The sequence below is a fragment of the Bombina bombina genome, chromosome 1 (assembly GCF_027579735.1).
Source record: "Bombina bombina isolate aBomBom1 chromosome 1, aBomBom1.pri, whole genome shotgun sequence".
Classification (NCBI taxonomy): Eukaryota; Metazoa; Chordata; class Amphibia; order Anura; family Bombinatoridae; genus Bombina; species Bombina bombina.
The window spans coordinates 584,268,277-584,283,362 of record NC_069499.1 but is presented as its reverse complement, the minus strand read 5'-3'; the positions used below and the strand labels follow the sequence as shown (position 1 = coordinate 584,283,362).

The window sequence follows — 15,086 nt, the reverse complement described above, 5'->3', positions numbered from 1 at the left end:
ATTTCATAAGGCGGATGTTGCCTTTCTTCAGGAAACACACCTTTTAGGAAATGTCTCCCCTGGCCCGTCATTCCGAGATTATCCCGTAGTAAAGACAGCCTCTTACTCTAAAAAAGCCAGAGGTGTCGCTATCCTCATTAACAAAAGAGTGGCCTTTGAACCGATTTATGAATTCAGAGATCCACAAGCAAGATTCCTTATCCTGATATGCAACCTTGACCATGTCACCTACACCTTAGTATCTGTATATTTACCTAATACCCTCCAACCCAGATATCTGAAGAAAATCTTGCATAAAGTTGCCCTAGTGAGACAGGGCAGAGTGATAGTGGCGGGAGACCTGAACATGGTGTGGGATGGCGGCCTTGACAGACAAACAAAACCTTCTAAAAAAAGTCCCTCTTGCCCAGAGACTGTTAGTCGCAGATTCCGAGAGCTTATGTCACAATTTAATTTTTTTGATGTTTGGAGATCTCTGCATCCTCTGGACAGAGATTATACTCACTATTCTATACCCCACTCCACACACTCTAGATTAGATTACATGTTTTGTCACCCAGACTCCTTAGACATTATTCTTCGCACAATGATTTGTGCGTGCCCCTGGTCAGACCATGACATGGTTTTAATGGACATAGAGTCACAGAACACCATTAGGTCCAGACCCAACTGGAGACTGCCTCACACCCTTCTCTCCGACATTCCCCTTAGAGAGGAGCTTAGGAAAGAGATAAACTTCACCCTACGAACTAACGACACGCCCGGAATCCGGGCGGATACTCTGTGGGGAGCCTTTAAGGCTACCACTAGAGGCTTCTTTATACAAAAACAAGCCCATTTGAGGAAACAGGCAGGCCTTACTATGTCTCAAGCCCATCGTAAACTTCGGGATCTTGAATCCCAAAGTCATACAGCAGATAACATACAAATCATGGAGGAGATCAGAAATGTCAGGAGACATATATGCAAACTAGAATACACCAAAACCCAAAATAATTTGCTCAAACTGAAGCAGCTTTTCTACACTAAAGGTAATAAAGCTGACACAATCTTAGCGAATAAATTAAGACACCGCACTAGCAACTCTCGCATTCATGAAATTAAACAAGATGCTCAATCCTACAAACTTCCGTCACAGATAGGACAGCAGTTTAACAAGTATTACTCAACACTATATAACATCCAAAAGGATACCTCATTCCACCCAGCCCCATCAGAGGCTATAGGCCCTTTCCTGCGCTCCCTAGGATTACCCACACTAGATGAAGCTTCCGTCGATAGTTTAGATGGCCCGGTCACGTCCCAAGAGATTAAATTCGTTATTAAAAATCTGAAATCCCTGAAAGCCCCTGGACCAGACGGCTTTACCGCAATATTTTATAAAACATACCTCCGGGAGATTGCCCCCGTCCTGACCAGATTCTTCAACCTGGCTAGAGACGAAGGACAATTTAAAAAAGAGTTCCTAGAGGCCTCCATCACCACAATTCTCAAGCCCAACAAGGACCCAACACTCTGCACTAGCTATAGGCCCATATCTTTGATTAATACTGATGTTAAAATTTATGCAAAAATCTTCGCGAATAGACTCGCAAGACTCCTCCCCTCACTTATTAACCCTGACCAGGTTGGCTTCATCCCTGGAAGAGAAGGTCCCGACAATACAAGAAGGCTCCTTAATATTCTTCTAGAAGCCAAAAGACTCAACAAACCAATTGCAGTGCTTTCTCTCGATGCTGAGAAAGCATTCGACCGGGTCAGATGGGACTTCCTATGGGAAGTTCTAAAGATCTTTCGCTTCCCGACCTCCATCATTCAAGCAATACAAGCCTTGTATTCGGCCCCTACGGCCTCAGTTAAGGGCCTAGGATTCCATTCCCCCCCCTTCCCTATTTCAAATGGCAGCCGACAGGGTTGCCCCCTATCGCCCATCCTGTTTGCGCTGGCCATTGAACCGCTCGCTGCTGCCATTAGAGCTGATAAAGAGATATCTGGAATTATCTTACATGGAACGGTCCACAAAGTGGCTCTGTTCGCAGATGACACCACCATACTCTCCGCAAACCCCCTCAGAGAGATTCCTAAACTTTTATCTACACTAGAAACATTCAGTAGCCTGTCCTTTTACAGGCTAAATCAATCCAAAACCGAACTTTACACTCAGGGTTTCCCGGAATCTGTCACTAATTCGCTACGAGACACATACAAATTTGTTATCAACAACACGTATGTCTCCCACTTAGGAGTTAAACTCTCCAACTCCATCCCCAACCTCATCTTAAATAATTATAAGCCCCTTCTGACAGAATTACACACCTTGTCCAATAAGTGGAATTTCCGTTCCATATCTTGGCTAGGTCGGATAACAGCCCTTAAGATGAGCTTTCTTCCAAAATTAACATACATCATGCGCTGCCTCCCTATTAGAGTACCTAGAGCCCTACTCACTCAGTTCCAGGGCGCCTGTACCAAGTATATATGGCAAAACAAACCTCCACGGGTGGCTCACAGACTCCTGCAATACCCTAGAATGCATGGTGGAGTGGCCTCCCCGTCCATACTCAGATACTATGAGGCCGCCATGCTCACACACATTACCCAATGGGGTATAAAAGATTCTGATAGCAAATGGAGGTCAATTGAACAGGCCTCCCTACCCTTCGACCTCACCCTGAGGGACCTGATCTGGACCCCTCCACATTGTCGAAAAACCTTAGGCATTGAGAATCAGGTGGTCCGAGAATGCCTAGCCTCCTGGGAACTCCTGAGACATTATTCCCAGGTGGCCCCCCACCCTTCCCCTATCACTTCATTAACTGGTCTATTATCTGGCCTCCCAGACTCCCATCCCTCAACGTGGCTGAGACTTGGTGTTACGAAGGTGGCTGACCTATGGTCCTCATCTTCCCGAGATTCGTTTATATCCTTTGCCCACATTGGCGATTCAGCACCCCCCCCCCCCCGCGCTATATGCGCTTCGAATATACAAGAGTCCTCAGCTTTCTGACTAGCTGGGGCTTTAAATCATCCCTCTCCAGACCACTAACCATCTGGGAAGCCAGATGGCAACAGGGATTGAGACTGGGTAAGCCACTATCTTTCCACTATTCCATTATGGAGGGCGCATCCCCCGCAGATAAAGCCACTCATGTCACTAAATGGGAACAAAAACTCGAGTTCTGTGCTCCTGCCAAAGAGTGGCACCGTACGTTACTCCTCACAAACAAAACTCTCCACTGTGTCACTATGCATGAGAACTATATCAAACTCCTCACACAGTGGTACTTTGTGCCTGCTAGACTAGCCACAATTTTCCCTGGTACGTCTCCTGCCTGTTGGAGAGATTGCGGCAGAGTAGGGGACATGACACACATTTGGTGGACTTGCTCCAAACTGAAGCCCATTTGGAATAAGTGTTTCTCAACTCTTAGGACTATGGGCATCTCCCTTCCCAATACGCCAGAAGTCGCCTTACTACACATAGGTACCTGCAAACTCTCTAGACACTATGCTTCCTTGAGCATATATTTATTTTCAGCTATCAAACTCAACATAGCTAAAGCTTGGAAAAGAACTAGCCCTCCATCCTGGTCTGACATCACCCAAACCATGGCCTACATCTACACCATGGAAAAACCTATCTATTACTCCAAGGGTAAAGTTGACCTTTTTGAACTGATTTGGGCAGAATGGAAAGATAGATTTGACACGACTTGGCTCCCTAGCTTTAAGACTTAGCCTATTATACCCTCACTCAATAATGTCGGTACAACATCCCACACCTGTCTAGGTTTATTTGGTGACCATGACAGGTCAGGTTCTTTGGCCTTAGACCCTATTCTTCCCCCTCCCCCTCCCCTCTCCCATGGATGAATCCCCCCCCTCCACCCCCTCTCTCCTCTTTTAAGGATGATCCCCCCCCCCCTTTTTTTTTTTTTCTTCTCTCTCTCTCTTCTTCTTTCCTTTTCCCATTCTCCCTTTCTTCAGCTACTTCTGACATAAGTGAACAATTTTGTCATACCCTTATTTTAGATACTGAGGTTACAGATGTTCAGTTGATCTATTAATGTACATACTGTGCTTTTTTATGTATCCATTTCTTTTGTCATTATTACTGAAATAGTACGCTTTGGTCGTACTCATGTTGTACTTCTTTATCTCATATGAAAAATCTAATAAAAATTACTTTAAAAAAAAAAAAAAAAATTGTTATCTTGCAAGGTTCTCGTTTTATTGGCTATTGCCTCTGCGCGGAGAGTTTCTGAGATCTCTGCTTTGCAATGTGAGCCCCCTTATCTTATTTTTTATGCAGACAAGGCAGTTTTACGTACTAAATTAGGTTTTCTTCCTAAGGTTGTGTCAGATCGCAACATCGATCAGGAGATTGTGGTTCCTTCCTTGTGTCGAAATCCTTTTTCATCTAAGGAATGCTTACTTCACAATTTAGATGTGGCTTGAAGTTCTATCTTCAGACTACTTAGGAGTTTAGACAATCTTCCACTTTGTTTGTTGTCTATTCGGGGAAGCGTAAGGGGCAGAAGGCTACTTTGACTTCCCTATCTTTTTGGTTAAGGAGTGTCATACACCTAGCTTACGAGACAGCGGGACATCGTCCTCCTGTGAGGATAACTGCTCATTCCACTAGAGCAGTGGCTTCCTCTTGGGCCTTTAAGAACGAGGCCTCTATGGATCAGATTTTTAAGGTGGATGCCTGGTCCTCCTTACATACTTTTTCAACATTTTACAAGTTTGATGTTTTTGCTTCGGCTGAAACGGGTTTCGGAACAAGGATTTTGCAGGCTGTGGTGCCATCAGAATAGGGTCCGCCTCTTCCTTTTTGTTCCGTCCTGTTATTCATTGTGTCCTCTGGAGCTTGGGTATAGTTTTACCAACAGTAAGGAATGAAGCCGTGGACTCTCCCTATCTTAGGAAGGAAAACATAATTTATGCTTACCAGATAAATTCCTTTCCTTCCGGATAGGGAGAGTCCACAGCCCTTGCACGTTTTTTCTTGTCTATGGCCGGTCCCCTATTATTTATTTTATCTTCTGGCACCATTTATACCCTAATGTTTCTCCTACTTTTCCTTGTTCCATCGGCGGAATGACTGGGGTAATGAGGAAGTGAGAGGGATATTTAAGCCTTTGGCTGGGGTGTCTTTGCCTCCTCCTTGTGGCCAGGTGTTGTTTTCCCAACAGTAAGGAATGAAGCCGTGGACTCTCCCTATCCAGAAGGAAAGGAATTTATCTGGTAAGCATAAATTATGTTTTTGTGTCATTTTAAGTATAGTTGGGAATAAAGAACAAATATGAGATGTAACACACAGCTAAATCTGTTGATTTACTTTTTTTGCCTATTATCTTTTTCAGGGGAATATATGAGACAGACCAGGGCTGGAGTGTTCCAGGATGGAGATGATACAGAGGACCTTGTAGACAGCACTGAGGTGCAACGGTGCAGCATGGTAAACTGCTGTCTCTCGCTACTAGCTATATTGCTCTAGCACTCTGGAGGTGGGAGAAATTAAAAAGATATTCACTAGAAAGTCACATTATTAATGAGGCATACCACATTCTAAAATACAGCATAAACAAAAGGCGACCTGAATTAATCGTGAGGAAATAAACTGGTCATGAAGGGACCAATATATATATATATATATATATATATATATATATATATATATATATATACACTGTGTGTGTATATGTATGTTTATGTGTGTGTGTGTGTGTGTGTGTGTGTGTATGTATATACTGGGCTTGAAATTTCCAGTGGTCCCTGACAACTTAGAAATTGCATCGGACTTAGAAATTTGATTTTTTTTCTATCTTTAACATTTAGTGGGTTAGTAGCTTTAAACCACTCACAAGTAAACCATAGTGATATTTTTCCACCCCTGTTTGTATATATATATACTGTATGTGTATATATATATATATATATATATATATATATATATATATATATACATATTTAAAAGTCCCTCTTTAGATGCAACAAATAAAAGCAATGGCTTTAATGTTTAGCTTAAATCACAAAGAGAAAAAAAATATTTTTGTTCTAAATATTTGAAGTCAGAAACATATATTATTAATAGTAACTTGTGTGCTAAACTCCCTAATATTAAGAGTTAGTTGTTTTGATTGTTTCTTTCTCTATGGAGAAAATGAAAAGCAGTATAAATTGAAAAGGTAAATAGGAAAATCAGACAAAATCAATAGATGTATATTGATTTGGTTATTTTACTTGATACACAAAAGTAAAAAAGATTCACTTGGTGGGTAAGCAAATAAATAATAAAAAGTGAATAAAACAAACTAAAAAAGTATAGTAGGAAAGTGTATATTCAATTACAAGGATATATATGACCCGTGTAGTCCTCCTCACTTTAGGTAAGTCAAGGGTTAACTCCAAAACTCAAAGACAAAAACAAACAAAATATGGTGCAATAAATTTTGATATTAGGAATGATATTCACACCAGTGGTCCCTCAAAGGGGCTACTCAAACTTAAAAGAGCCAACCACACATTATATTTATGGATTATAGTAGATAGCTTGCCCAGCGGCTTATGCCAGCCAAAATCCAATTAGTGGAAACCACTCGATACCTGTCCTGGTAACTTAATTGTCAGTGAGAGAGTAGTGACACTATCGTAGTTCCAAGGTCCGACGTACGTTTCGCCGTAAGCATCCGGATTTTTTTTTATATATATATATATATATATATATATATATACATATATATATACAGTATATATATATATATATATATATATATATATATATATATATATATATATAATACACAGTGGAGGATCCAGCACAGGTAGAAAAACTTGTGGGGTGCACGTACGACAGAGGGTCCTGCACACCTCTAATACATAGAAACAAATCCAAAAGGAAGACATCAGCACCTACAGTTCATCAAAATGTTGTCTTTATTTACAGTGACATGAAGACAGAAAGCAGCAACGTTTCGGATCCATCCGATCCTTAGTCATGCTATAGAGTACTAACATTCAATCCCTTATATAGCACCTGTATGGTGATTAATTATTTCACTTGTTCATTCTCAATAGTAAGCACATTTCACATTAGCCATCGCCATCTAGTGGAGATATAGTATTATTGCTGATTTTAAACAGACTTTTTTCTTTTTTTGCTTTTTAGTTGATTTAATTCAAATTAAGCTATTGATTGAATAATAGTTGGATTATGGAAACAATACAACAAAACAAGTCCCTCCCAGTCTCTGCCCATTTTATTGAGGCAGCGCATTCAGTGAGCCAACTTAGGTTTCAAGTTATAGATCACATCCTAAAATTAAGAAGGGGTGGGGATAGGGAATTATTATTGAAAAGGAGAGAGGTTTGGTGGATACAAAACGTAAAAACACTACATCCTGTAGGATTAAATAGGGATTATGATTTACATTTGTTTTTATAATGATTTTTCTATATTTACATTTATGCATTTTTTAATTGTCTGCAATATAGATTTTTAATTTTTTCATGTATTGTTTCTATTATCCAACTATCATTCTATCAATAGCTTAATTTGAATTAAATCAACTAAAAAGCAAAAAAAGAAAAAAGTCTGTTTAAAATCAGCAATAACTCAGCTACAATTATGGTAGTTGTGCTGTATAGATGTGTAGGTTTTGATATCTAGATATAAGATCTAAGAGTGGCACAGTTGATACATAAAAGCATTTAATACATATTAAACATATAAAACAAGGGTGTCGTTTAAAATATATTTAACAGAACGGCAAGAAATAATGTGTAAAAACACATAAACACATAAATATCTATAAAAACACGCGTGTTTTGCTTTTTAGCTGTATGTATAATGTCTCATAAAGTTCGTCTCATATATAGTTGTGTTGGCATAAATCAGAAAATGATAAACAATAAAAAATAGTAAAAAACAATGAAAAGTAAATAATGTCCAATAATCCCTTCTCAAAGTTAAGAGATATAAAAAAAGGGTAAGTAGTGTCCAAAAATCCCTTCTCAAAGTTAAGAGATATAGATTTTCACATGTGTATCCAAAAAAATAAACTGTCCAAATTTAAGTGTTGTCCAAAAACGTGGTATAAATGAATAGTGCAAATCCAGCAGATTCAAAAGTTCTATTAAAAAAGCTTTGCAAAAAACATTTCAAAGAAACATTTAGAAAACATCAAAATGAAGGTAGATGAAAAAAAGTTCTATCAAAATATGGTGACAAAGAATAATCCGTGAAGTCAATCCAAAATAGTGATAAAGATAAGTCCAAAAAAGATGTAAAATATCCAAAAGATAAAAAACAAAAAATAAATGATTAGTATGTGCACAAACTAGTGAGAGTGATCCCAAAAAGGGGGCTTATGTGAAGGGGTTATGTTTCCATGTAGAAAAATTATTTGCTGTATAAAAAGTAAAAATAAAAATAAAAATAAGCAAAAATACAAAAATATAAATAAAAATAATCCTAGGGAATCTTCAAACCCTGAAAATAAAAGATAATAACAATAGTGTAATACTGTATTATAATTCAACAATCAAGGAATAAATAGCTCACCATAGTTCTGTCAACGCGTTTCGGCCCACAAGAGAGGCCTTTATCAAGACTATAGTATGGTGTAGGTGAGCTGAAGACTTTATACCTTTCTCTAACCAATCAAATTGCATTGAAATTGCGCCAAATTTTTGCGCCAAAATTTTGCGCCAAAATTTCGCGCCAAAAATGTGGTACCGGAAGTGTTGAGCCGGAAGTGCTCATCTGTATATCAAAAAGAGTTCACATTTGTCTCTGTATCATTTAGATAAGGCTTTTATTTAAACATTGTCTATGTCTATGTTTATTAAACATTGTCTATGTTGTTCCTAATGTGCTTATTCGTGTTATGTGCCTTAGTAGTTAGCTGTGGGGTCAAATGTTATGGTTTGCCGGTGTTTTTTTAACCGGAAATGGCCGCTAAGATGTAAACATCCGGTTAAGCTATATCGGATGTTATGGGTGAGGCGGAAGTGGTATTTACTCTGCACCAATCAGATCCGGAGGGGCAGAAAGCAGTTATCCCACATATAGAGCCAGTTTTACAACTTGGCATGAGATATGTGACAAATTACCGGTACGTTTCTGAACCGGAAGTAGCCGGAAAAAGTAAGATACTTTAACATCCGGTAAGATTGAGCCGGATGTTGCACTTTACCGGTCATGGTTAAACCGGAAGTGGTGTGTATCCTAGCCTATTCAAATTCAAAGGGACAAAGAGTGTTAACCTTGGTATTTGTCTAGTGAACAAAATCAATGTAGGGATCACGGTACAGAGAGTGTATATTGTAAAATACACAGTTTATATATATTGGAAAATATATATATATATCGAAAAATACATAATCTAATAAATAGAGATCTAAAAACCTTAAAGGAACTTTTGGAAACTTTCTAAAAAACTTTTTAGGATAAAAATATAAAAGATATGTAGTATAAAGAAAAACTTTTTTACAATGCATCTATGATTGGTTAGAAAATCTGTAGAAGGAGTACATTTGTATCAACCTGTATTCTCTTTTTGTCATGTGCAATATTGGGTTATGGAAGTCTTATTTTCTATCTAAATGTGCCTGGTATAAGAATTAGTTAGCCGTGTGCGCACTATGATAGGAGTTTTTTGAAATCTGATGTGGATATGAAGGAAACTTGTCTCATACAAGTATATGAATGTATTTATGTAGATTGTGAGATCAATGGGTACTTATATCGATCTAATTGATTAGTTGTCTTTCGGGGAATTGTGAATTTAAATTTGTTATGAGGTGTATTCATGTTATTGGTATTGGGATTATGTTACCTCTATACACATTTTAAATTGTGTTTATATTCTTATGAAGAGTCAGGCTTCGGTTACTTTCTAACTTATTCTGTTAGATATTTCCCCGATGGAGAGGTTGCTAAGTCAAGTATCTCATATGCTGTTGACATATTAGGGGATCATATCTTGTTAATGTTATTGGCATCTCATATGCTGTTGACATATTAGGGGATCATATCTTGTTAATGTTATTGGCATCTATATAGTCTCTCTGTTTGGATAATAAGGTCTGAACAACAAGGAAGACCTCTCACATCTTTTAAGCTTGAAACACACATAAATTTGACTTCTGAATATCTATTCGGAACACTGCTGCCCTCATACAGAAGGAAAACAATAAAGAAAACATAACGAGGTCAATATATGACACGACAAGAACAAAATATATCTAATGAAGATGTCCTGCATAGATCTACACAAAGATCTATATTAGGATCTCTAAAGCCAATCTAATCATCTTTATTTTTATTGCTCTACTCAAATAGCCATAAGATGAGTTCCAACAAACCTTATTATCCAAACAGAGAGACTATATAGATGCCAATAACATTAACAAGATATGATCCCCTAATATGTCAACAGCATATGAGATGCCAATAACATTAACAAGATATGATCCCCTAATATGTCAACAGCATATGAGATACTTGACTTAGCAACCTCTCCATCGGGGAAATATCTAACAGAATAAGTTAGAAAGTAACCGAAGCCTGACTCTTCATAAGAATATAAACACAATTTAAAATGTGTATAGAGGTAACATAATCCCAATACCAATAACATGAATACACCTCATAACAAATTTAAATTCACAATTCCCCGAAAGACAACTAATCAATTAGATCGATATAAGTACCCATTGATCTCACAATCTACATAAATACATTCATATACTTGTATGAGACAAGTTTCCTTCATATCCACATCAGATTTCAAAAAACTCCTATCATAGTGCGCACATGGTTAACTAATTTTTATACCAGGCACATTTAGATAGAAAATAAGACTTCCATAACCCAATATTGCACATGACAAAAAGAGAATACAGGTTGATACAAATGTACTCCTTCTACAGATTTTCTAACCAATCATAGATGCATTGTAAAAAAGTTTTTCTTTATACTACATATCTTTTATATTTTTATCCTAAAAAGTTTTTTAGAAAGTTTCCAAAAGTTCCTTTAAGGTTTTTAGATCTCTATTTATTAGATTATGTATTTTTCGATATATATATATATTTTCCAATATATATAAACTGTGTATTTTACAATATACACTCTCTGTACCGTGATCCCTACATTGATTTTGTTCACTAGACAAATACCAAGGTTAACACTCTTTGTCCCTTTGAATTTGAATAGGCTAGGATACACACCACTTCCGGTTTAACCATGACCGGTAAAGTGCAACATCCGGCTCAATCTTACCGGATGTTAAAGTATCTTACTTTTTCCGGCTACTTCCGGTTCAGAAACGTACCGGTAATTTGTCACATATCTCATGCCAAGTTGTAAAACTGGCTCTATATGTGGGATAACTGCTTTCTGCCCCTCCGGATCTGATTGGTGCAGAGTAAATACCACTTCCGCCTCACCCATAACATCCGATATAGCTTAACCGGATGTTTACATCTTAGCGGCCATTTCCGGTTAAAAAAACACCGGCAAACCATAACATTTGACCCCACAGCTAACTACTAAGGCACATAACACGAATAAGCACATTAGGAACAACATAGACAATGTTTAATAAACATAGACATAGACAATGTTTAAATAAAAGCCTTATCTAAATGATACAGAGACAAATGTGAACTCTTTTTGATATACAGATGAGCACTTCCGGCTCAACACTTCCGGTACCACATTTTTGGCGCGAAATTTTGGTGCGAAATTTTGGCGCAAAAATTTGGCGCAATTTCAATGCAATTTGATTGGTTAGAGAAAGGTATAAAGTCTTCAGCTCACCTACACCATACTATAGTCTTGATAAAGGCCTCTCTTGTGGACCGAAACGCGTTGACAGAACTATGGTGAGCTATTTATTCCTTGATTGTTGAATTATAATACAGTATTACACTATTGTTATTATCTTTTATTTTCAGGGTTTGAAGATTCCCTAGGATTATTTTTATTTATATTTTTGTATTTTTGCTTATTTTTATTTTTATTTTTACTTTTTATACAGCAAATAATTTTTCTACATGGAAACATAACCCCTTCACATAAGCCCCCTTTTTGGGATCACTCTCACTAGTTTGTGCACATACTAATCATTTATTTTTTGTTTTTTATCTTTTGGATATTTTACATCTTTTTTGGACTTATCTTTATCACTATTTTGGATTGACTTCACGGATTATTCTTTGTCACCATATTTTGATAGAACTTTTTTTCATCTACCTTCATTTTGATGTTTTCTAAATGTTTCTTTGAAATGTTTTTTGCAAAGCTTTTTTAATAGAACTTTTGAATCTGCTGGATTTGCACTATTCATTTATACCACGTTTTTGGACAACACTTAAATTTGGACAGTTTATTTTTTTGTATACACATGTGAAAATCTATCTATATCTCTTAACTTTGAGAAGGGATTTTTGGACACTACTTACCCTTTTTTTATATCTCTTAACTTTGAGAAGGGATTATTGGACATTATTTACTTTTCATTGTTTTTTACTATTTTTTATTGTTTATCATTTTCTGATTTATGCCAACACAACTATATATGAGACGAACTTTATGAGACATTATACATACAGCTAAAAAGCAAAACACGCGTGTTTTTATAGATATTTATGTGTTTATGTGTTTTTACACATTATTTCTTGCCGTTCTGTTAAATATATTTTAAACGACACCCTTGTTTTATATGTTTAATATGTATTAAATGCTTTTATGTATCAACTGTGCCACTCTTAGATCTTATATCTAGATATCAAAACCTACACATCTATACAGCACAACTACCATAATTGTAGCTGAGCTATAGCGCTATACATTTTTTCAGACAGAATACCATATTTTCACACCTATACCGCACCAGACCTCGCCAAGATTTGGCGCTCCTTTCTAAACCACGTTTTGACACATATTTCTAAAAGTGGGCACCTGGGGACCCACTATAGACAGGAGCTATAGGTCCACACTTTCAGCGCTGTAAGAAAACATTGAATCTAAAATCAGCAATAATACTATATCTCCACTAGATGGCAAAGGTTAATGGGAAATGTGCTTACTATTGAGAATGAACAGGTGAAATAATTAATCAATATACAGGTGCTATATAAGGGATTGAACGTTAGCACTCTATAGCACAGACATCCCAACTCTCCCTGAAGTTCAGGGAGTCTTCCTGGTTGTAATAGCGGCTCCCTGATGCCAGCAAATGGAATGTAATCTCCCTGAAACTCCAGGTACCATGATCCAATGTGGCCCAAATACGGAAAAGTGCTTCTTTAAGGAATGCCTTTAGTTGCTGGGACGTTATAGAACCCTCAAAGCATGCATCAGTAACCAAAAACCCCCCAAGGATTTTAATAAAATAAAAACACAAATACTACCTTATTTACTGCACGTAATTAAACTTTGTATTCTAAAATATTTAAGCATTCAACAAGCGTACGGTCACTGGAAAATAGGTTTGTTGTATGTGGTTGTGCAAGACAGATACTTTTTTTTTAATGTGACTTTAGTGGGAAGCTACTTTAATGATAAGTCTCTATCTTATTTTGGGTTTCAAGGTGTCCAATATATAACTGAGAGGGGGGGGGGGGTAGCGGTACAGTAGCGGGTGAATCCACCTCCACGAAATTAATTTTTGCAGGTTGGGATGTCTGATAGCATGACTAAGGATCGGATGGATCTGAAACGCTGCTTTCTGTCTTCATGTCACTGTAAATAAAGACAAAATTTTGATGAACTGCGGGTGCTAACGTCTTCCTTTTGGATTTGTTTCTATAAATATATATATATACAGGGAGTGCAGAATTATTAGGCAAATGAGTATTTTGACCACATCATCCTCTTTATGCATGTTGTCTTACTCCAAGCTGTATAGGCTCGAAAGCCTACTACCAATTAAGCATATTAGGTGATGTGCATCTCTGTAATGAGAAGGGGTGTGGTCTAATGACATCAACACCCTATATCAGGTGTGCATAATTATTAGGCAACTTCCTTTCCTTTGGCAAAATGGGTCAAAAGAAAGACTTGACAGGCTCAGAAAAGTAAAAAATAGTGAGATATCTTGCAGAGGCATGCAGCACTCTTAAAATTGCAAAGCTTCTGAAGCGTGATCATCGAACAATCAATCGTTTCATTCAAAATAGTCAACAGGGTCGCAAGAAGCGTGTGGAAAAACCAAGGCGCAAAATAACTGCCCATGAACTGAGAAAAGTCAAGCGTGCAGCTGCCAAGATGCCACTTGCCACCAGTTTGGCCATATTTCAGAGCTGCAACATCACTGGAGTGCCCAAAAGCACAAGGTGTGCAATACTCAGAGACATGGCCAAGGTAAGAAAGGCTGAAAGACGACCACCACTGAACAAGACACACAAGCTGAAACGTCAAGACTGGGCCAAGAAATATCTCAAGACTGATTTTTCTAAGCTTTTATGGACTGATGAAATGAGAGTGAGTCTTGATGGGCCAGATGGATGGGCCCGTGGTTGGATTGGTAAAGGGCAGAGAGCTCCAGTCCGACTCAGACGCCAGCAAGGTGGAGGTGGAGTACTGGTTTGGGCTGGTATCATCAAAGATGAGCTTGTGGGGCCTTTTCGGGTTGAGGATGGAGTCAAGCTCAACTCCCAGTCCTACTGACAGTTTCTGGAAGACACCTTCTTCAAGCAGTGGTACAGGAAGAAGTCTGCATCTTTCAAGAAAAACATGATTTTCATGCAGGACAATGCTCCATCACACGCGTCCAAGTACTCCACAGCGTGGCTGGCAAGAAAGGGTATAAAAGAAGAAAATCTAATGACATGGCCTCCTTGTTCACCTGATCTGAACCCCATTGAGAACCTGTGGTCCATCATCAAATGTGAGATTTACAAGGAGGGAAAACAGTACACCTCTCTGAACAGTGTCTGGGAGGCTGTGGTTGCTGCTGCACGCAATGTTGATGGTGAACAGATCAAAACACTGACAGAATCCATGGATGGCAGGCTTTTGAGTGTCCTTGCAAAGAAAGGTGGCTATATTGGTCACTGATATGTTTTTG

The 15,086-nt window shown here is 37.9% G+C and overlaps 1 protein-coding gene across 5 annotated transcripts in view; it reads left to right on the top strand.

Moving 5' to 3' along the window:
- MLPH (melanophilin) overlaps nucleotides 1-15,086 on the top strand; it is a 196,267-nt gene that overhangs the window by 114,966 nt on the left and 66,215 nt on the right. For all 5 annotated transcript variants that reach the window (XM_053698853.1, XM_053698856.1, XM_053698855.1 and 2 more), the window contains one exon: nucleotides 5,370-5,464. In XM_053698853.1, coding sequence (XP_053554828.1) covers nucleotides 5,370-5,464 — 95 coding nt within the window. The remainder of the gene's footprint in view (nucleotides 1-5,369; nucleotides 5,465-15,086) is intronic.